General features: G+C 44.1%; 1 protein-coding gene across 1 annotated transcript in view; it reads left to right on the top strand.

Annotated features, from left to right (window-relative positions):
• Window positions 1–20,471, top strand: part of col21a1 (collagen, type XXI, alpha 1) — a 104,312-nt gene extending 83,841 nt beyond the window's left edge. Inside the window, 7 exon segments of the mRNA XM_084322121.1 lie at window positions 339–383; window positions 3,744–3,776; window positions 4,077–4,223; window positions 10,643–10,697; window positions 11,288–11,476; window positions 13,415–13,492; window positions 18,643–20,471. Coding sequence (XP_084178247.1) covers window positions 339–383; window positions 3,744–3,776; window positions 4,077–4,223; window positions 10,643–10,697; window positions 11,288–11,476; window positions 13,415–13,492; window positions 18,643–18,830 — 735 coding nt within the window. The 3' untranslated portion in view covers window positions 18,831–20,471.
• Window positions 20,472–21,202: the final 731 nt, after the last annotated feature.

A 21,202-nucleotide genomic window follows, 5' to 3' on the forward strand; every position in this document is an offset into this window, starting at 1 on the left:
TGAGAAACCCAGAAGCTCTCTTGGAAATTGTGTAAAGAGCTTTTGTGGGCAGCATATAGAGTTTGTGCACAGTAAGTTAAAAGGTTTCCTGTAATGTTGAAATTAATTATTAACAATTATCACTGAAGCTAAAGTTGATTTTATATTGGCTGCTATGAGTCCTTAGCAATAGCTAATTAATTTAGCAATAGCTGTGTGGCAATTACCAGAGAATCTGATTATACATTCCAGTTTCACCTGGCTTGTACATTAGGCTACTTGCAGGCCACTGAACTATCTTAAAATAGACTGTTTACATGTTCTGTCAGGAGAATGAAGCTAATGTTCTTTCTCTCCAGGGAATGAGCGGTGAAAAAGGACAACCTGGCCAGCCAGGAAATCATGTAAGTTTCTTTTGAACAACTTTATTTTAACGCTTCTGAAGCTCTGTTGTTTTATTCAACACATTTGAAATGGAAGGAGAGGAACCTTTAGATCTCTTTCTTTTGATAATCTGGCTATTTATCAACGGTAAACAGCTTCAAGTTAACTCCTGTAGTCAAGTGCAGTAGAACATGACTGGATTTGGAGATGTACCACATGCTCTAAAATGAGAAATGCACTTTAGTCACAGCTGGATAGTGTAGAGGTCTAAGCACCCGCCTACCACCGCAAAAACCCAGGTTCAACTCCCAGCAGCGGTATACCTCCGGCTTGGTCAGATGTTTCTACGAACATGATTGTCAGTGTTGGTGGGTGGTAAGCCGGTGAGGCTTCAAGTCCTGGTTGTTCCAACAGCGACTCCTACTGGTTGTGTTTTTTTCAGAGGCAGGGACAAAAGCCCCCGCGTGAAATACCTGTCGTATCCTTAAAAGGCGCTAACATTCCCTCGAATGGCCTGCCTTTAAAAACCCACAGAGATATGATGTAACTTTTTTAAATTTGTTTTTACTTTATTTTCACTTTTTCAACAACATACATAGACAATACATTTCAACATACAAAACTATAAAGACTTATCAACAAGAAATTAAAATAAAAACAAATGGACAAAAATGAGAAAAGAAAAAGGGTGACATGGGTCCTTCAGTCCTTGTATCATTTCAAACTTCACTGTGTTCTTAATTCGTATAGCTACTCCTCTTCTAAGGTTCTGTTTAAAAGAACTATAGAACAGATTTTCATACCCGAATCTCTTCAGCTTTTCATGTTCTTGTGATATTAGATGCGTTTCTTGTAAGAAGATGACCTGCGCCTCCTCTTTCTTAAGTTTCGTCATCACCTTATTCCTCTTGATCGGATTATTCATACCATTCACATTCAACGACATCATTTTGATACCTTTAATTTGTGTCATATTTCCTTTCCAAATGTTCTCCCGTTCTACCCATGTCACATAAAATAATATTTCTGGTTGTAGCCTCTGCTATCTCCGTCTGATTTACATACATATAACCATAATAAACATTAACATCAACATTAACACTTGGAACTTCCATGGCAGTTGCGGGTCTCACTCGTACCCTTCTTTCCCCCGCTGGTGGGTGGGGAGTAGTGGCTCTCCTAGTGAGAGGGCTCCCGCTAGTGGCTAAAAAATGTGCACTATATATGTCCAACTCGTTCTGTGTGCGACTTCCGAGCTCCCGGTCATAAGCTCTGCATTAGTCACTTTCATGTTCCCGTCTAATTGTATTATGCGTCACGTGTAATCCTGTGGTTCTTTCATGTCCGTCTCAATATATCTCTTGAATCCCCATGTCCTTTTTTATAACTTTTGTTGTAATTATCTCGTATGTACTTTACCATCTTCTCCTTGCATAAGTCCTTTTCATGTTTACATTTTCTTGTATTGTGTGTGTCACATGTATACCAGTCTAATGTGTCTTGAATCTCCATGTCCTTTTTTATAACTTTTGGTATAATTATCTCTTATGTACTTTACCATCTTCTCATTGCATACGTCTTTTTCATGTATACATTAACTTGTATTGTGTGTGTATTGTACTTATCCTCCCTTGGATCACTGTGTCCCCTCTCGTCTCCTCTCTGCCCCCCTTCTCCGTGTCCTTGCGTCTTCCTTCTCAGTTGATCCGCTTTGAATCGATTCAGATCCCCTTCACCTTCCCGCTCTCCTCGCCTTTTCCTCGCCCTCTCCAACCTCTGCAACAGCGTCGGTCCTCTTCTCCCCCCGGCACCTTCCATCCTCTTCGGTTCATGTCCCTCGCCGCCTCCCGCACGTCGCCGTATACCTTTGTGCCTTCATTCCAATGGACCTTCAGCGTGGTCATTGGTGATTTAAATCTGAGTCTTTTTTATCTGAACGTAGCTCCGACGCTTTACCGCAACCTCTGTTGCATAGTCATGGTCAAAGGTTACTCTCTGTCCCTCCACCTCCATCTTCGTCTGCCAGGCTGCTCTGAGGATGTTTTCTTTGACTTCGAATTCCAAGAAGTTAACTATAACTGCTCTCGGTGGTTTGTCCATCCGCGGCTTCGGCGCCAGTGTCCTGTGCGCTCTTTGAATCGTTGTCTTGTCGAGGTCTGACATCTTCAATTCTCCTCGAATTAGGTTGTCTACATATTTGATCATAGAGTCTCCTTCCATCCCTTCTCTCAGTCCCCATATTCGTATGTGGTTTCTCCTCGACCTCCCCTCCAAGTCCATTAACTTTTCTCTCAACATGTTCTGTTGTTCGAGCGTCGCCTTTAGAATTTCCTGTATTTCTGTATTCCATTCCTCCGTTTCAGCTGTCCTTCCTTCTAACATCTTTATATCTTTCTCTTGTTCCTGTAGTTTTCCATCAATTGTCTCGAGTTTCTTATCCATTTCCTCTCTGAGCTCGTCCTGACCTTTCTTTAACTCTTCCCTGAGTCCATCGATGTTGTCCTGGATGTTCTGCGTGCTCGCCTGGATAGCTGGTATGCTAGTTTGTAGCTCTTGGTTAGCTACTGCGTTAGCCTGTTGGTCAGTCAACATGCCAGCCCGCATGCTCTGCGTGTTAGCTTGTACGCTAGCTTGTATGCTAGCTTGTATGCTCGTTCGTAGCTCTTGGATAGCTATTGCGTTAGCCTGTTGGTTAGTCACAGCGCTAGCTTGTATGCTATCTTGTATGCTATCTTGTATGCTAGCGTTAGCCTGTTGGTTAGTCACCGCGCTAGCTTGTATGCTAGCTTGAAGCTCCGCTATCATCAGCATCACTGCTCTATCTCCCTGCGTCATGCTAGCTTGCGTTACCTCCTCCACCATTTCCTCGTGTTGATATCTTTCCTCCGGTGTTTGTACTTCTTCTGGGGTCGCTTTTCTCTCGTTGCTTCTCGTGGTCATCCCTCCTCCTCTCTTATATCCTTGAATTGTCACTTTTTATTTTGTTTTAGACAGTTTTACTTCCCTTTTTTGATATTGTTTGACCGGGAGCTCTTACAATGGTCGTCTACCCACACATCTCAAAACCGGAAGTCATGATGTAACTTTTACTGTACGTGTTTTAGAAAATGAAGTTGATGCAAATTGAGTTTCATGGGAAGAAAAGAAAGTGGCACATGGAAGCGTTTATGTCTATTTCTCATTCTAGAGCCCTGGTCCAACCATGTCCTAATGCACTGGAATAGACCTACATGACTTGATTTGGGAATTTGGAAATGACCAAACTTGAGCAGCTGTGTGGAAGTTGATATTTTTCCCATCTGAAGAAATGTCTGTTTCTATTTCGATCTGTACAATATTCATAGTCACTTCTAATGTCCTTTCCTGCTTTCGTACGACAGGGCACAAGCGGTTCCGCTGGACAAAAAGGAGAGGTGAGTCTGTGTATCTACTGTCCACATCAAACCCGTATCGATGCATTACAGTCGTTGAACACTAGCCACCAGCCAAGTGCCGGTGCGGTACATTATATCTCTGATAGAAAAGTCAGTCAAAACAACTTGCAACTCTCGCAGGCAGCCATCTTGTCTTCAATTTCATTGTCATAGTAAGTTCTATGAACTACTTTGGTTGCAAAGGAATTGGAATGGTGTGTGAATTCTGAATCCACTTGTTGCCAGTTTTGACAGAAATGCCCTGAATGTGTGTTGACGCTGTGTCTGTGTGTGTGTCAGAAAGGGACAACAGGTGACCTGGGACAGAGAGGCCTGTCCGGTCAGGAGGGACGGCCTGGACAGCCGGGACAGTCGGGCCCGTCCGGTTCTCGAGGACAGGAAGGGGACGCCGGTCCTCCTGGCTCACCGGGGCCTGAGGGAAGACATGTATGTACTGCACTACTCACTGCGCTACTCACTGCGTTTCTGTTTATCACTGCGCTACTCACTGCGCTACTCCCTGCGCTACTCACTGCGCTACTCCCTGCGCTACTCAATGCGTTTCTGTTTCTCACTGCGTTACTCACTGCGCTACTCACTGCGCTACTCACTGCGTTTCTGTTTCTCACTGCGCTACTCACTGCACTACTCACGGTGTTTCTGTTTCTCACTGCGTTACTCACCGTGTTTCTGTTTCTCAGTGTTTCTCACTGCGTTACTCACTGCGTTACTCACTGCGTTTCTGACTGCGTTACTCACTGCGCTACTCACTGCGTTTCTGTTACTCACTGTGTTTCTGTTTCTCAGTGTTTCTCACTGCGTTTCTCACTGCATTTCTCACTGCGTTTCTGTTTCTCACAGCGTTACTCACTGCATTTCTGTTTCTCACTGCGGTTCTGTTCCTCACTGCATTTCTCACTGCGTTTCTGTTTCTCACAGCGTTACTCACTGCATTTCTGTTTCTCACTGCGGTTCTGTTCCTCACTGCGTTTCTGTTCCTCACTGCGGTTCTGTTCCTCACTGCGTTTCTCACTGTGTTTCTGTTTCTCACTGCGGTTCTGTTCCTCACTGCGTTTCTCACTGTGTTTCTGTTTCTCACTGCGGTTCTGTTCCTCACTGCGTTTCTCACTGTGTTTCTGTTTCTCACTGCGTTACTCACCGTGTTTCTGTTTCTCACTGCGTTACTTTTTCTCACTGTGTTTCTCACTGTGTAACTCACTGCATTTTCTCACCGCGTTTCTCACCACGTTTCTGTTTCTCACCACGTTTCTGTTTCTCACCATGTTTCTGTTTCTCACCATGTTTGATTTTATTTTATTTTATTAGGGATCCCCATTAGCTGGTGCGATAGCAACCAGCTAGTCTTCCTGGGGTCCACACACAAAAAAACATATAAAAACAATCACTATTGCAAAAACAAAATTATTAAAAGTCAGTACACACAATCTACTGTAAATGCAGCAGAGGTTCCGAGGCAGGCCATTCCAAAGAGTTAATGCTCTAAAAATAAAAGATCTCCCCAAAGCGCTGGTTCTAGGACCTGGCAATTCAAGCTGCCCACTACTGGAACCTCTAGTGTAATGCTTGTGCACAGTATTACTAAAAACAATCTGATTATGTATAAAAACAGGAGTTTTACTGCTCATGACCAACTTGAACAGCACAAGTATATTAAAAGACAATCTATTTTCAACGTTAAGCCAAGAGAGGCGGGCATGCATACGGCTCACATTAGACCTTAGTGAGCAGCCCAGTACCAACCGTGCTGCCCTGTTCTGGACCACCTGGAGCTTCCTGAGGTCACCACTGGCAGCAGATGACCACATTGTAGAGCAATAGTCAAGATGACATAAAACTAAACTTTGCACTATCTGACATAAAAGGGGACGGGCAACAAAAGAAGCACATTTCCTGGAAATACCCATTGCTCTTCCCATTTTTAAAACAATATAATTAATATGCTGAGACCAAGACAGAGTGCAATCCAGCATCACTCCAAGGAGTTTAGTACTTTCAACTTGTTGAACTGCTGAATGCACAACTTTAAGTTCTCTACTCACTGCGTTTCTGTTACTCACTGCATTTCTCACTGCATTACTCACCATGTTACTCACTGCGTTTCTGTTTCTCACTGTGTTACTCACCATGTTACTCACTGCATTTCTGTTTCTCACCGCGTTTCTCACTGCGTTTGTTTCTCACTGCGTTTGTTTCTCACTGCGTTTGTTTCTCACTGCGTTTCTCACTGCGTTTGTTTCTTACTGCGTTACGCACTGCGCTTCTTACTGCGTTTCTCACTGCGTTACTCACCGCGTTTCTCACTGCGTTTCTCACCGCGTTTCTCACTGCGTTTGTTTCTCACTGCGTTTGTTTCTCACTGCGTTTCTCACCGCGTTTGTTTCTCACCGCGTTTCTCACTGTGTTTGTTTCTCACCGCGTTTCTCACTGCGTTTGTTTCTACTGCGTTACTCACTGTTTCAGTTTCTCACTGCGTTTTGTTTCTCACTGCGTTTGTTTCTCACTGCGTTACTCACTGTTTCAGTTTCTCACTGTGTTTTGTTTCTCACTGTGTTTCTGTTTCTCACTGCGTTTCTCACCGCGTTTTGTTTCTCACTGTGTTTCTGTTACTCACTGTGTTTCTCACTGCGTTTCTCACTGCGTTTCTCACCGCGTTTTGTTTCTCACTGTGTTTCTGTTACTCACTGTGTTTCTCACTGTGTTTCTGTTACTCACTGTGTTTCTCACTGCGTTTCTCACTGTGTTACTCACTGTTTCTGTTTCTCACTGCGTTTCTCAATGTGCTTCTCACCGCGTTCTGTTTCTCACTGCGTTTCTCACTGCGTTTGTTTCTCACTGCGTTACTCACTGTTTCTGTTTCTCACTGCATTTCTCACCACGTTTCTGTTTCTCACTGCGTTACTCACTGCGTTTCTCACCACGTTTCTGTTTCTCACTGCGTTTCTCACACGTTCGGTTTCTCACTGCGTTTCTCACACGTTCTGTTTCTCACTGCGTTTCTCACCACGTTTCTGTTTCTCACTGCGTTTCTCACACGTTCTGTTTCTCACTGCGTTACTCACCGTGTTACTCACTGTGTTACTGTTTCTCACTGCGTTACTCACTGCGTTACTGTTTCTCACTGCGTTACTCACTGCGTTACTCACCGTGTTACTCACTGCGTTACTCACTGCGTTACTCACTGTGTTACTGTTTCTCACTGCATTACTCACTGCGTTACTCACCGTGTTACTCACTGTGTTACTCACTGCGTTACTCACTGCGTTACTCACTGCGTTACTCGCTGTGTTTCTGTTTCTCACTGCATTACTCACTGCGTTACTCACTGCGTTACTCACCGTGTTACTCACCGTGTTACTCACTGCGTTACTCACTGCGTTACTCGCTGTGTTTCTGTTTCTCACTGCGTTACTCACTGTGTTACTCACTGTGTTTCTCACTGTGTTACTCACTGTGTTACTCACTGTGTTACTCACTGCGTTACTCACTGTGTTACTCACTGCGTTTCTCACCGCGTTTCTCACTGCGTTTGTTTCTCACTGCGCTACTCACTGCGTTTCTCACCACGTTTCTGTTTCTCACTGCGTTTCTCACTGCATTACTCACTGTGTTTCTCACTGCATTACTCACTGCGTTTCTCACTGCATTACTCACTGTGTTTCTCACTGCATTACTCACTGTGTTTCTCACTGCGTTACTCAATGTGTTTCTCAATGTGCTTCTCACCGCGTTCTGTTTCTCACTGCGTTACTTTTCTCACTGCGTTTCTCACCGCGTTTTGTTTCTCACTGTGTTTCTGTTTCTCACTGCGTTACTCACTGTTTCTCACTGCGTTTGTTTCTCACTGCTTTACTCACTGTGTTTCTCACACTTTCTGTTTCTCACTGCGTTTCTCAATGTGTTTCTCACCGCGTTCTGTTTCTCACTGCGTTACTTTTTATCACTGCGTTTGTTTCTCACTGCGTTACTCACTGTGTTTCTCACACGTTCTGTTTCTCAATGCGTTACTTTTTATCACTGCGTTTGTTTCTCACTGCGTTACTCACTGTGTTTCTCACACGTTCTGTTTCTCACTGCGTTACTCACTGTGTTTCTCACACGTTCTGTTTCTCACTGCGTTTCTCACTGTGTTTCTCACACGTTCTGTTTCTCACTGCGTTTCTCAATGTGTTTCTCACCGCGTTCTGTTTCTCACTGCGTTCTGTTTCTCACTGCGTTACTCTTTCTCACTGCGTTTCTCACTGCGTTTCTCAATGTGTTTCTCACCGCGTTCTGTTTCTCACTGCGTTACTTTTTCTCACTGCGTTTCTCACTGCGTTTCTCACGCGTTTCTGTTTCTCACTGCGTTTGTTTCTCACTGCGTTTCTCACACGTTCTGTTTCTCACGGTGTTTCTCAATGTGTTTCTCACTGCGTTACTTTTTCTCACTGCGTTACTCACCGTGTTTCTGTTTCTCACTGCGTTTGTTTCTCACTGCGTTTCTCACTGCGTTACTCACTGTGTTTCTCACTGCGTTACTCACTGTTTCTCACTGCATTACTCACTGTGTTACTCACTGCGTTTCTCACACGTTCTGTTTCTCACTGCATTACTCACTGTGTTACTCACTGTGTTTCTCACTGCGTTACTCACTGCGTTACTCACTGCGTTACTCACTGTGTTACTCACTGTGTTACTCACTGAGTTTCTCACTGCATTACTCACTGCGTTAATCACTGCATTACTCACTGTGTTAATTACTGTGTTTCTCACTGCATTACTCACTGCGTTAATCACTGTGTTACTCACTGAGTTTCTCACTGCATTACTCACTGCGTTTGTTTCTCACTGCGCTACTCACTGCGTTTCTCACCACGTTTCTGTTTCTCACTGCGTTTCTCACTGCATTACTCACTGTGTTTCTCACTGCATTACTCACTGCGTTTCTCACTGCATTACTCACTGTGTTTCTCACTGCATTACTCACTGTGTTTCTCACTGCGTTACTCAATGTGTTTCTCAATGTGCTTCTCACCGCGTTCTGTTTCTCACTGCGTTACTTTTCTCACTGCGTTTCTCACCGCGTTTTGTTTCTCACTGTGTTTCTGTTTCTCACTGCGTTACTCACTGTTTCTCACTGCGTTTGTTTCTCACTGCTTTACTCACTGTGTTTCTCACACTTTCTGTTTCTCACTGCGTTTCTCAATGTGTTTCTCACCGCGTTCTGTTTCTCACTGCGTTACTTTTTATCACTGCGTTTGTTTCTCACTGCGTTACTCACTGTGTTTCTCACACGTTCTGTTTCTCACTGCGTTACTTTTTATCACTGCGTTTGTTTCTCACTGCGTTACTCACTGTGTTTCTCACACGTTCTGTTTCTCACTGCGTTACTCACTGTGTTTCTCACACGTTCTGTTTCTCACTGCGTTACTTTTTATCACTGCGTTTGTTTCTCACTGCGTTACTCACTGTGTTTCTCACACGTTCTGTTTCTCACTGCGTTTCTCACTGTGTTTCTCACACGTTCTGTTTCTCACTGCGTTTCTCAATGTGTTTCTCACCGCGTTCTGTTTCTCACTGCGTTCTGTTTCTCACTGCGTTACTCTTTCTCACTGCGTTTCTCACTGCGTTTCTCAATGTGTTTCTCACCGCGTTCTGTTTCTCACTGCGTTACTTTTTCTCACTGCGTTTCTCACTGCGTTTCTCACGCGTTTCTGTTTCTCACTGCGTTTGTTTCTCACTGCGTTTCTCACACGTTCTGTTTCTCACGGTGTTTCTCAATGTGTTTCTCACTGCGTTACTTTTTCTCACTGCGTTACTCACCGTGTTTCTGTTTCTCACTGCGTTTGTTTCTCACTGCGTTTCTCACTGCGTTACTCACTGTGTTTCTCACTGCGTTACTCACTGTTTCTCACTGCATTACTCACTGTGTTACTCACTGCGTTTCTCACACGTTCTGTTTCTCACTGCATTACTCACTGTGTTACTCACTGTGTTTCTCACTGCGTTACTCACTGCGTTACTCACTGCGTTACTCACTGTGTTACTCACTGTGTTACTCACTGAGTTTCTCACTGCATTACTCACTGCGTTAATCACTGCATTACTCACTGTGTTAATTACTGTGTTTCTCACTGCATTACTCACTGCGTTAATCACTGTGTTACTCACTGAGTTTCTCACTGCGTTAATCACTGCATTACTCACTGTGTTAATTACTGTGTTACTCACTGAGTTTCTCACTGCATTACTCACTGCGTTAATCACTGCATTACTCACTGTGTTTCTCACTGCATTACTCACTGTGTTAATTACTGTGTTACTCACTGAGTTTCTCACTGCATTACTCACTGCGTTAATCACTGCATTACTCACTGCGTTAATCACTGCATTACTCACTGTGTTAATTACTGTGTTACTCACTGAGTTTCTCACTGCATTACTCACTGCATTAATCACTGCATTACTCACTGAGTTTCTCACTGCATTACTCACTGCGTTAATCACTGCATTACTCACTGTGTTTCTCACTGCGTTACTCACTGCATTACTCACTGCGTTTCTCACTCACCATCACACACAGCTTAAAAGAAAGCGTTGTTTATTTGAACTGGGTTATGACTTTTATTTGACCCAGAATTACCCAGAACACGGTCGCTATGACTCCTATTTATTCAGCATTAGCGGTGGCACAATTTTGACCGTTTGTGTAGCGGTCAACACTGAACTAAAAACAAGTGTTCCAGTTTAATTTGGTGACTGCGCTCACCAAGACTGTTCAAATGAAATCACATGGGGGGACAAAGTATCCTTTAATTTCAAAACTGCCAATCCATTTGCAACTCATACTATGTCCTGTTTTAAAAAAGGGAAGGGAGATCTCCGAGCAGCACATCCGGCAGATCTGCAGAGAGGTGCTTCGATGTGAGTATGGTTTCCTTCTGAGCCCCAACGCTTCATTACTTCAAACAACCAACTTGCGCCTAGCACGCCCCCGCGGCGACGCAGCAGCGCCAGAGCGGAGCGGCAGAGCGCAGCGGCAGGCGGCAGCGGCGTGCAGGTTGCCGCACGCAATCCCCCCTGTTTTAACATCGAAGGTTTGCTCAACTCGTTCACCAGCGTGCTGTGGAGCCTGCGGTCCAGTTGGTGACAAGTTCGAATCACTTCAATTTTTTTTTTTTTTTACGTTTAATTAATTTATCGCCTCTCTATATAAACGTCTTTCTTTCGCCGGTTAAGTTTAGGCATTCTTTCGGAGTTGGTTAAGCTTAGGGTTAAGTTTAGGCATTCTTTCGGAGTTGGTTAAGGTTAGAGTTTGTCGCAGAGCATGGCAATAGAATGCAGCCTATTTCCGCACTGCCGCTCTCTCGCGCTGCCACGGTCACATGGGCGTCGTGGCCAATCAGAGAAACGCTGAACGCAAGTTGGTTGCCTGAAGTGTTGACGCAGCCCCAAGAGCTAACGCTCCTACCGCATACCTGACGCCCCTCCCTCCACTGTGTGTCCTCCTATAGCGGAGATGCCTTCACTGTTAAGCAACCAGCCGAGCGGCTGTGACAACTGTCACTCCAGAGACGGCTCTCCCGGTCCACCAGGCCCGGCGGGGCCCCAGAGCTCCAGGGGCCTCCCTGGGATGCCGGGCTCCAGCGGGCAGCCAGGACACCCGGGTCGACCTGGACGTTCTGGGATGCCGGGACTGAAAGGTGCAGAGCTTGTTAGGGTGTATCTATGTTCACAGGTGTGTGTATGGTGTATGTGTGTGTGTGTGTGTGTGTGTGTGTGTGTGTGTGTGTGTGTGTGTGTGTGTGTGTGTGTGTGTGTGTGTGTGTGTGTGTGTGTGTGTGTGTGTGTGTGTGTGTGTGTGTGTTAGGTATGTATGTGCATAAAGGACACATGCCCCTACATCATTGGGGAGTAAAATATTACGTAGAAATAGATTCCAGTGATCTGGAAACTAAAAAACGATATTGTAATCCATTACAAATAATGTAATTAAGAAATTTATTATAAATTAAAATAAAAAAGTATCCATATTTACAGATACTTAAACAAAACCAGGTGATCAGTTGTTGGATTACTTAACAGCAAGTTTGAAAAGAGAAAGGTATTTCAATTGTAAGATCATACTGTAAACACTAACATAGTTTTACACATTTTAAGATAAGATAAATTAAGATAGTTCTTTATTGTCTGTTGACACAGAAATTTGCATTACAGAAAAGAAGAACATAAGACAACCCTGTTACAGCAGAGACAGACATACAGACAAGAGATCAGAGAGACAACCATGTTACAGCAGAGACAGACATACAGACAAGACATCAGAGAGACAACCATGTTACAGCAGAGACAGACATACAGACAAGACATCAGAGGACAACCATGTTACAGCAGAGACAGACATACAGACAAGACATCAGAGAGACAACCATGTTACAGCAGAGACAGACATACAGACAAGACATCAGAGAGACAACCATGTTACAGCAGAGACAGACATACAGACAAGACATCAGAGAGACAACCATGTTACAGCAGAGACAGACATACAGACAGAATATCAGAGAGACAACCATGTTACAGTATAGACAGACATACAGACAAGACATCAGAGAGACAACCATGTTACAGCAGAGACAGACATACAGGCAAGACATCAGAGAGACAACCATGTTACAGCAGAGACAGACATACAGACGTCAGAGAGACAACCATGTTACAGCAGAGACAGACAAGACATCAGAGAGACAACCATGTTACAGCAGAGACAGACATACAGACAAGACATCAGAGAGACAACCATGTTACAGCAGAGACAGACATACAGACAAGACATCAGAGAGACAACCATGTTACAGCAGAGACAGACATACAGACAAGACATCAGAGAGACAACCATGTTACAGCAGAGACAGACATACAGACAAGACATCAGAGAGACAACCATGTTACAGCAGAGACAGACATACAGACAAGACGTCAGAGAGACAACCATGTTACAGCAGAGACAGACATACAGACAAGACATCAGAGAGACAACCATGTTACAGCAGAGACAGACATACAGACAAGACATCAGAGAGACAACCATGTTACAGCAGAGACAGACATACAGACAAGACATCAGAGAGACAACCATGTTACAGGCTTACATCAGAGACAGACATACAGACAAGACATTAGAGAGACAACCATGTTACATCAGAGACAGACATACAGACAAGACATCAGAGAAACAACCTCTTTTCCTGCCTAATATCAATAATGGTTGATATTACACTGGGTGCAACAGTGGCTCAGGAGGTAATTGGAAGGCTCCCACTCCTCCTGAGGAACAAAATTGTAAAGGGCTTTGGATAAAAGCTGTTAAAATGCACCATTTACTGCCTATAAATTATGATAATAACACGATTCATATTACAGTCTGTGAATTAGCAAGTTAGGCTTTACATAGCCTCCTACCCTTTGGACTTTTGGAGGCAACAACCAAATCAAGAAAACAAAGCGACTGAGAGTTCTAAGATGGCATTATTAAACGTGTGTGCATCATCCAGTTGATTACAGTATGTGACTGATTACAATGTGGAACAGGTCCGCAATGAATTTAACGGTTCGATCGAACGTGTCCTTTGTGTCCACAGGAGACACCGGCTTCAAGGGCGAGAAGGGATCCCCAGGGAGGACGGAGGTGGGAGACCCCGGACCACCTGGGCTGCCGGGTGAGGAGTCCTGTCCCGCGTGGCTGAGCACACAGTCAACGTGGCAGGAGATGTCAGGGTTCTTATTCTGCCCTTCAGAAGAAACCATTCACTATTTTTTTTTACGTGAATCATCACAGCAAACACAAAGCCTTCATTGGTGCAATCATGCTCATTTGGAACGGGCCGATTGCTTGGTTCCTGGTATCGCTGCTTGCAGCATTGTGGAGACCTGTGGTATGGCTGCTTGCAGTGTTGTCGAGACCCGTGGTATGGCTGCTTGCAGCATTATGGAGACCTGTGGTATCGCTGCTTGCAGCATTGTCGAGACCCGTGGTATGGCTGCTTGCAGCATTGTGGAGACCTGTGGTATCGCTGCTTGCAGTGTTGTCGAGACCCGTGGTATGGCTGCTTGCAGCGTTGTGGAGACTTGTTGGAATGGCTGCTTGCAGCACTGTGGAGACCTGTGGTATGACTGCTTGTAGAGACCTGTGGTATGACTGCTTGTAGAGACCTGTGGTATGACTGCTTGTAGAGACCTGTGGTATGACTGCTTGTAGAGACCTGTGGAATGGCTGCTTGCAGAGACCTGCACTGTGGTATGGCTGCTTGCAGAGACCTGTACTGTGCTATGGCTGTTTGTAGAGACCTGTGGAATGGCTGCTTGCAGAGACCTGTACTGTGCTATGGCTGTTTGTAGAGACCTGTGGAATGGCTGCTTGTAGAGACCTGTACTGTGCTATGGCTGTTTGTAGAGACCTGTTGTATGGCTGCTTGTAGAGACCTGTGGTATGGCTGCTTGTGGAGACCTGTGGTATGGCTGCTTGTAGAGACCTGTACTGTGGTATGGCTGTTTGTAGAGACATGTGGTATGGCTGCTTGTGGAGACCTGTGGTATGACTGTTTGTAGAGACATGTGGTATGGCTGCTTGTGGAGACCTGTGGTATGACTGTTTGTAGAGACATGTGGTATGGCTGCTTTGTAGAGACCTGTGGTATGGCTGCTTGTAGAGACCTGTGGTATGACTGTTTGTAGAGACATGTGGTATGGCTGCTTGTGGAGACCTGTGGTATGGCTGCTTGTGGAGACCTGTGGAATGGCTGCTTTGTAGAGACCTGTGGTATGGCTGCTTGTAGAGACCTGTGGTATGGCTGCTTGTAGAGACCTGTGGTATGGCTGCTTGTGGAGACCTGTGGTATGACTGTTTGTAGAGACATGTGGTATGGCTGCTTGTGGAGACCTGTGGTATGGCTGCTTGTGGAGACCTGTGGAATGGCTGCTTTGTAGAGACCTGTGGTATGGCTGCTTGTAGAGACCTGTGGTATGGCTGCTTGTAGAGACCTGTACTGTGGTATGGCTGCTTGTGGAGACATGTGGTATGGCTGCTTGTGGAGACCTGTGGTATGACTGCTTGTGGAGACATGTGGTATGGCTGCTTGTGGAGACATGTGGTATGGCTGCTTGTGGAGACATGTGGTATGGCTGCTTGTGGAGACCTGTGGTATGGCTGCTTGTAGAGACCTGTGGTATGGCTGCTTGTAGAGACCTGTGGTATGGCTGCTTGCAGCGTTGTGGAGACCTGTGGTATGGCTGCTTGTGGAGACCTGTGGAATGGCTGCTTGCAGCATTGTGGAGACCCGTGGTATGGCTGCTTGTGGAGACCTGTGGTATGGCTGCTTGTAGAGACCTGTGGTATGACTGCTTGTGGAGACCTGTGGTATGGCTGCTTGTAGAGACCTGTGGTATGCCTGCTTGCAACATTCTCAAGAACTGCTCATCCGATCGACTTCACACTCAACACTGCACTCACACCCACAAACCGTAACATTTGTTGTTCCACCATATGGCTAAATTACACCATGTTCTACACAGCTCTCTCCTGCGTCCTCAGCAATACACATGCAGAGTGTGAAGTCGATCACATGAACGGTTCTTGAGACATGAGAAGTACAGACACGCACTATAGCGCCACCATCTGGCCAAATGGCACCATTATATTTGACACTGTACTCCCCTGGATCCAGCGATACACCCGTTGAGCATGAAGCCGATCGGATGAACGGTTCTCAAGATATGCGAAGGACAAACAGAGACAGACAGAGATTCCTTCCTTTATAGTTAGATTCCAGAGTGTTTCAGGGTTGAGCCTTCTCATACAAGCACGCTAGCATTCAGAGACCTCTCGTCGTACCAGACACCGTGTTTTGCTTTGAAGGCCTGCACTGGACATCCTTTCTGATCACGTTATATTGAGCTGGAAGCAACAGGAAGAAATTCAAATCTCTGTCAAATCTCTGTTAAAACATATCTTAAAACATAAGTTACATACATTGCAAAATGTCTGGGGAAAATGTAAACTAGACGTAGACAGTAGTTACAACTCAAAATGATACCGTACTATCCTTTTAAGCTACGTTGCCACATGGTTTAGTGTGGACAAATGATCAAGACAGACCGTTGAAAGCACTAAACGGATGTTTATTATTAACTAATTATCTAAAAATAAATCATAGGGGCGGAAGTTAACTAGATGGGGTAGATCAAAACGCAGTGTGCAGATGTTTCAAATTCACGACAATGAAAACCCAACAGATTTCATTGGAGAATGGACTTCCCAAGCGAAGGATGGGCTGGGCAGCATTCTGGGGGGGGGGAAGCCTTTTTTTCCCTGCCTATGGTGAAAATGAACAGTGTTTTCCTTTTTCGTTTCCCCGTAATGTTGTCCTTTATGCTGCATTTGGATTATAGGATGGATATTATATATGGATGGAGGATTATATTTAGCTAACTAGCCACATTTTAAGAGACACACTGCTAACACTAAATTACTGGATGTCAGTGGTGTAAAAAGTACCCAGAAATGATGGGTACCGTCTCAAAATCGTACTCAAGTTAAAGTCAGAGTATCTGGCTAAAAACACACTTGAGTAAAAGTTTAAAAGTTTCTACTTTTAAATGTACTTAAGTACTAAAAAGTTAAAGTAAACACGTTTTTTCTGACTGTATATTCTTCTAATAGCAGGTGTTTAATTAAAGATCCCCGCTTTCTAGTCTTGCACAAGGACCAATCAGCATGAGTATGGGCGGGTTCATTTTCCATTGATGGGGATTTGATTGGCTGTTTTTTTTTAAAAGAGCGGCAGCAGGATTAATAACATTAATCTTAGTTCGGCCAGAGAAACAAATATACTAATTAAAATGGTTGGACCTGCGAGATAGTACTTTGTACTTTGTAGGTCCGGTAAAATATAACACTGTGATCGGTACAAAACATGTTTCAGGTTCGGTAAAATAGACATAGAATAGACTTTACCTTAGCCAGAAGGTACTCCAAAAAGAATAATCCCAGTGATCCCATCGCCATCGCGATTACTCGTGTATATGTGTATATATACGGGAAATAGGTTTGAGGCTCTGTCGCTCTGTCCTCTGAGGGGGAGGAGTTCTTGCAGACAAAACATTTAAAAAAAAGTGTCCCCACACTAAACTATCCCAGTTCAAAAGGTAGGCGATACTGCCACCTGGCAGGATTCGATTGTCATTGCAATTGTAACGTAGGCAGATGTGCCAGGGAGGCCCAGGGAGCTCCGGCCGAGTGTCTAGAACGGGGATCAAAGGAAAAATATCAAAGGATCAAAACCCGAGAAAAGTCGGGTTTGGCTCACAACCGTTGGCGACGAAACCCGACTTTTCTCGGGTTTGGCGGGCAAAGAGTTAAGATGAACAGTATTTTCTTTTCCCCGTTTACCAGTAATTTGTTCCTTTATACTGCATTTGGGGTGAGAGGTAAATTGAAAAAAACTGATTGTGCCTTTAAATGTGTAGTGCTGCTGTCCAAAATATTCTCTGAATCTAAAGGAAGATTCAGCGTTCTCTAATGTAACATGCAAGCGTACCGGACGAGCGGTACAAGCAGCACTTGACGGATGCGCTGCTCTTCTACTGAACCCGTCTCACCTCCACATGTGGGAACAAAACAAAAGTCCAGTCTTGGTTGGACAGTTAAAGGTGCTATAGCTAACACTGAGCCACTAGATGTCCCACTAGAGCACCAGAATGTTAGCGTGTCTCAACTAGCAGTGCGTTTATCCAATCAGGTGCATTCCACATGGGGAAATGGGAAGTAGGGAGGGGATATATGCGTGAATACCAAACCCAGCCGCATTTCTCGGAGACGCTCTCTGATTGGCCGACGCCTGTTTCTACACTGGTTAAGTTTAGGCACTCTTCGAAGTTGGTTAAGGTTAGAGTTTGTCTTAGAGCGTGACGGCAAGTTCTTTCGACGGTTAAGCTTAGGCACTCTTTCGAAGTTGGTTAAGGTTAGAGTTTGTCTTAGAGCATGGCGATAGAACGCCAGGTAGTTTGCAGGCTGTTTGACGTGGAAATGGGCAAAGACACAGCTCGTCACGGATTGGGCAAACGCGTCAGTGGCCAATCAGAGAGCGTCAGTCAGTGCCAATCAGAGAGCGTCTCCGAGAAATGCGGCTGGGTTTGGTATACACGCGGGATATATGCCTTCAAGATGTAAACAACATTTATTTAAAATATATCATAAATCAATCATTTCTTTGGGAGAAAAACAATATATATATATATATATTTTATTATTAGTCTACTCTACATACAACATAGCACCTTTAAGTTAAATCGTATTGAATTAAATGAATTGAATAGGCTACAATATCGTTTTGGTGGATGTTGGAATGAAGTATTCATCATGACATGGGGGGTGACAGTGGCTCAGGAGGAGGAGGTTGAGCGGTCGTCTGGTATAGTCGGAAGGTTCCAGGTTCGATTCCCGCTCAACATGGGCAGCGTGTCGAGTGTCCTTGTGCAAGACACTTATTAACCCCTAATTGCTCCCGATACGCGAGTGTAACAGAAGCAACTCGCCCCTGCCACGAATTCGACCATGCCTTGAGTGGGAGTCGAACCCCAGGCGTCCGCACTGCGGGCGACATCACAAACCGCTGCGCCAAGAAAGGAATTCCCTTCTAAGCGCTCAGTTTGGATGCCTCTGGGGAGTGAGTTTTACACCCGTTACACGAGCAGGCTGGCACCTCTGTCGTCGGTGTGAGTGAATGTGTGAGGAACAAAAACTGTAAAGCACTTTGGATAAAATAACTATATATAAATGCACCATTTACCATTTCACCGTTTACCTCCCCAGGTCCGATGGGCCCCCAGGGGTACAGTAAACCAGGTCTTCCGGGTAAGCCCGGGCCTCCTGGCGTCGACGGTGTGGAGGGTAAACGAGGCGGCCACGGTGTCGCCGGCCCGCCGGGGGTGTGCCACCTGTCCATGTGCTACGGTATGATGATGAGGCGGGATCCTTTCAGCAAAGAGCCAAACTATTAAACACAGCGGCACCACGTCCATCACGCGAGGCAAAAACAACTGGTCACACGACGAACAGCCAAAAAATCTTTCCCATCTCAGGAAGATCTCATCTTTACATCATTTTCTCCTCTTCCGCCGAAGGCAACAGAAAGTACCTCTTTTATTTTATTTTAATTTCTTTTGTATAGCCAAGATATCCATGAATTGGATCTTCTCTCCCACATTATTCTCTGTTGTACATTTGTATGATTAACACAATGTCCTTTTTCCATTATGATTTGAGGTCTTGATGACTTTGAGAGCATTAATTGGTTCCATTTTGTTACTGCTTATTTGAACACATTGACGTACCGGTTTGACAGTGGACCCACATTAGGAGCAATCGTGCCGGTGCTTGTTCTCCCCCACCGTTATGTCGCCCCCTGGTGCTGCTTTTGCATGTTGCTTCATAACCTCTCAACTCACCACTTGCTCGGTACAGTGAAGACTTAATTGCCCATTGAGGTGTTAATTCGAAGGTCAATAAATGATGTTAGATTAGATTAGATTAGATTAGCCTTTATTGTCTCCCCTTAGGAGACATTTGTCTCGGGCATTCTGGGCAACACAGGTGACGTAGCAGCACACAGAATATATCCTTATACAATGTACAACCGAGCTACAGTGACGAGGCGGTATACCACGCGCAGATCCATACACACCAGAACATTCACGTCAAGAATATTGCACGACGCCCTACACCAAAATATTGCACAAAATGTTGATATGAACAATGTTAGATATTTGTTTGTTTCAGGCCAAAACTGTGAGCTTTGATACGGATTAGGAGCTGCTGTAAATCCCTGTGATTATAAAATGTTTCAGTTACTGTAGGGATGTATGAATACTAGTATTGGAGGCTAAAAATAGGGTATTGGCACCAGACAATTTCCCCAGAACTGAAATTTGAATACCAGACAGGCGCTACTGTACCTGTAACATGCATCAGACGTCAAAGAAAAAAGGGACACATGTTCTTACTTTTTGACAAACTAAAGAATGTTTGATTTCTGTAATGGGAGAAAATAGATTTTTAATATTGATTGTATTTTTGTCCAGTGACACAAACATTATGGTCAAAGTCTGTCTTGTTCAGTAGAAGTAATGGTTCGCAAATGTAGTTACTTGAAATCGGTATCGGCTGATAAGTGGTATCAGCGCTGATAAAGTGGTATCAGCGCTGATAAAGTGGTATCGGCTATCCCTACTTTCTGTTAGAAGGTTTAATACATAACCTGCTAAAAAAATGGTAAACCTTGGAAAACAGCTTTTTATCACCAAGGAAAATGTCAGAGAGCAAATACTGTTGTGTACTTTCCCCCCCTTCATTCTACATATTCATGAGCAAATGTTTTCTTAGGAACCACAAAGCTGATACAGTATTTCACCATCTAAGAATAAATATGACGGCATTTCAGTTTATATACAATATTCCACTTGTATGCCTAAGGGCTTACCTGTCTTTACTGTAGTAAGTATGTTGTTGTTATTTATAAAACTGAACAATTACTGTGTACTTTACCCGTGAGAAAATTTCTTTTTTTTTAAAACAGCGTCTAATTTTATTACTTTGTGTTAGGGTGACTTTTGTATTGAATTTTGTTACTATTAATTAAAACATTTTTTATGATTTGCGAAGTTACCTGAGTTTTTCTTTGTCCGTTTGTGAATTCATGTTGCAGTTTAATTTCCAGATTCACTCCCAAGGTCAACCAACACCTAGGAAAAGTTACTGTCTCAAGCCAACATGGTCTCATCTGAAAACGTTAAATAAGTACTAATCGACCACAGGAAAAAATTTATATAATGTACATTATTTTATAGCCATAAGTAATGTATTTACGTATTGTCAATGTCCAAAACAAACGCTGCAACCCTATTCCCCGTACCTGGTTCAACTAAGTCGATCAAAAGTCCCATTAGCCAGATTCAATTAACCCGATGTTTGAATCCAGGCTTTCCCTGTTCCTCGAACACTGATTCAGTCTCGTTAATTCAAACCAGACTTGATACTCAGGATAACAGCGCGCGGCCGCCTCACCTGAAAAGACAGCAGGTGTCGATCGCAGAAATCCTGATTTTCTAACAGCATTGATTGATTGATTGATTTATTGAAAACTTTATTAACAGATTGCAGAATGGGTACAATACAGTACGGCTCAATAGCCTCACGACAAGTTAAATGCATAATTTATAGGCTAATTTTAAGTCCCTCATTAACCCCTATCAATCAGATTATATTTCTTTAAATGTGCCTGCTGGCAGTAGGCTTAATGGAATGAACAATCAAATGAGATCTTGCTAGCGAAAATAATTAGTTAAACTCTTTCAGAATAAGTAGACAAAAACAA

Source organism: Notolepis coatsorum, assembly GCF_963971535.1.
Source record: "Notolepis coatsorum genome assembly, chromosome: 9".
Classification (NCBI taxonomy): domain Eukaryota; kingdom Metazoa; phylum Chordata; class Actinopteri; order Aulopiformes; family Paralepididae; genus Notolepis; species Notolepis coatsorum.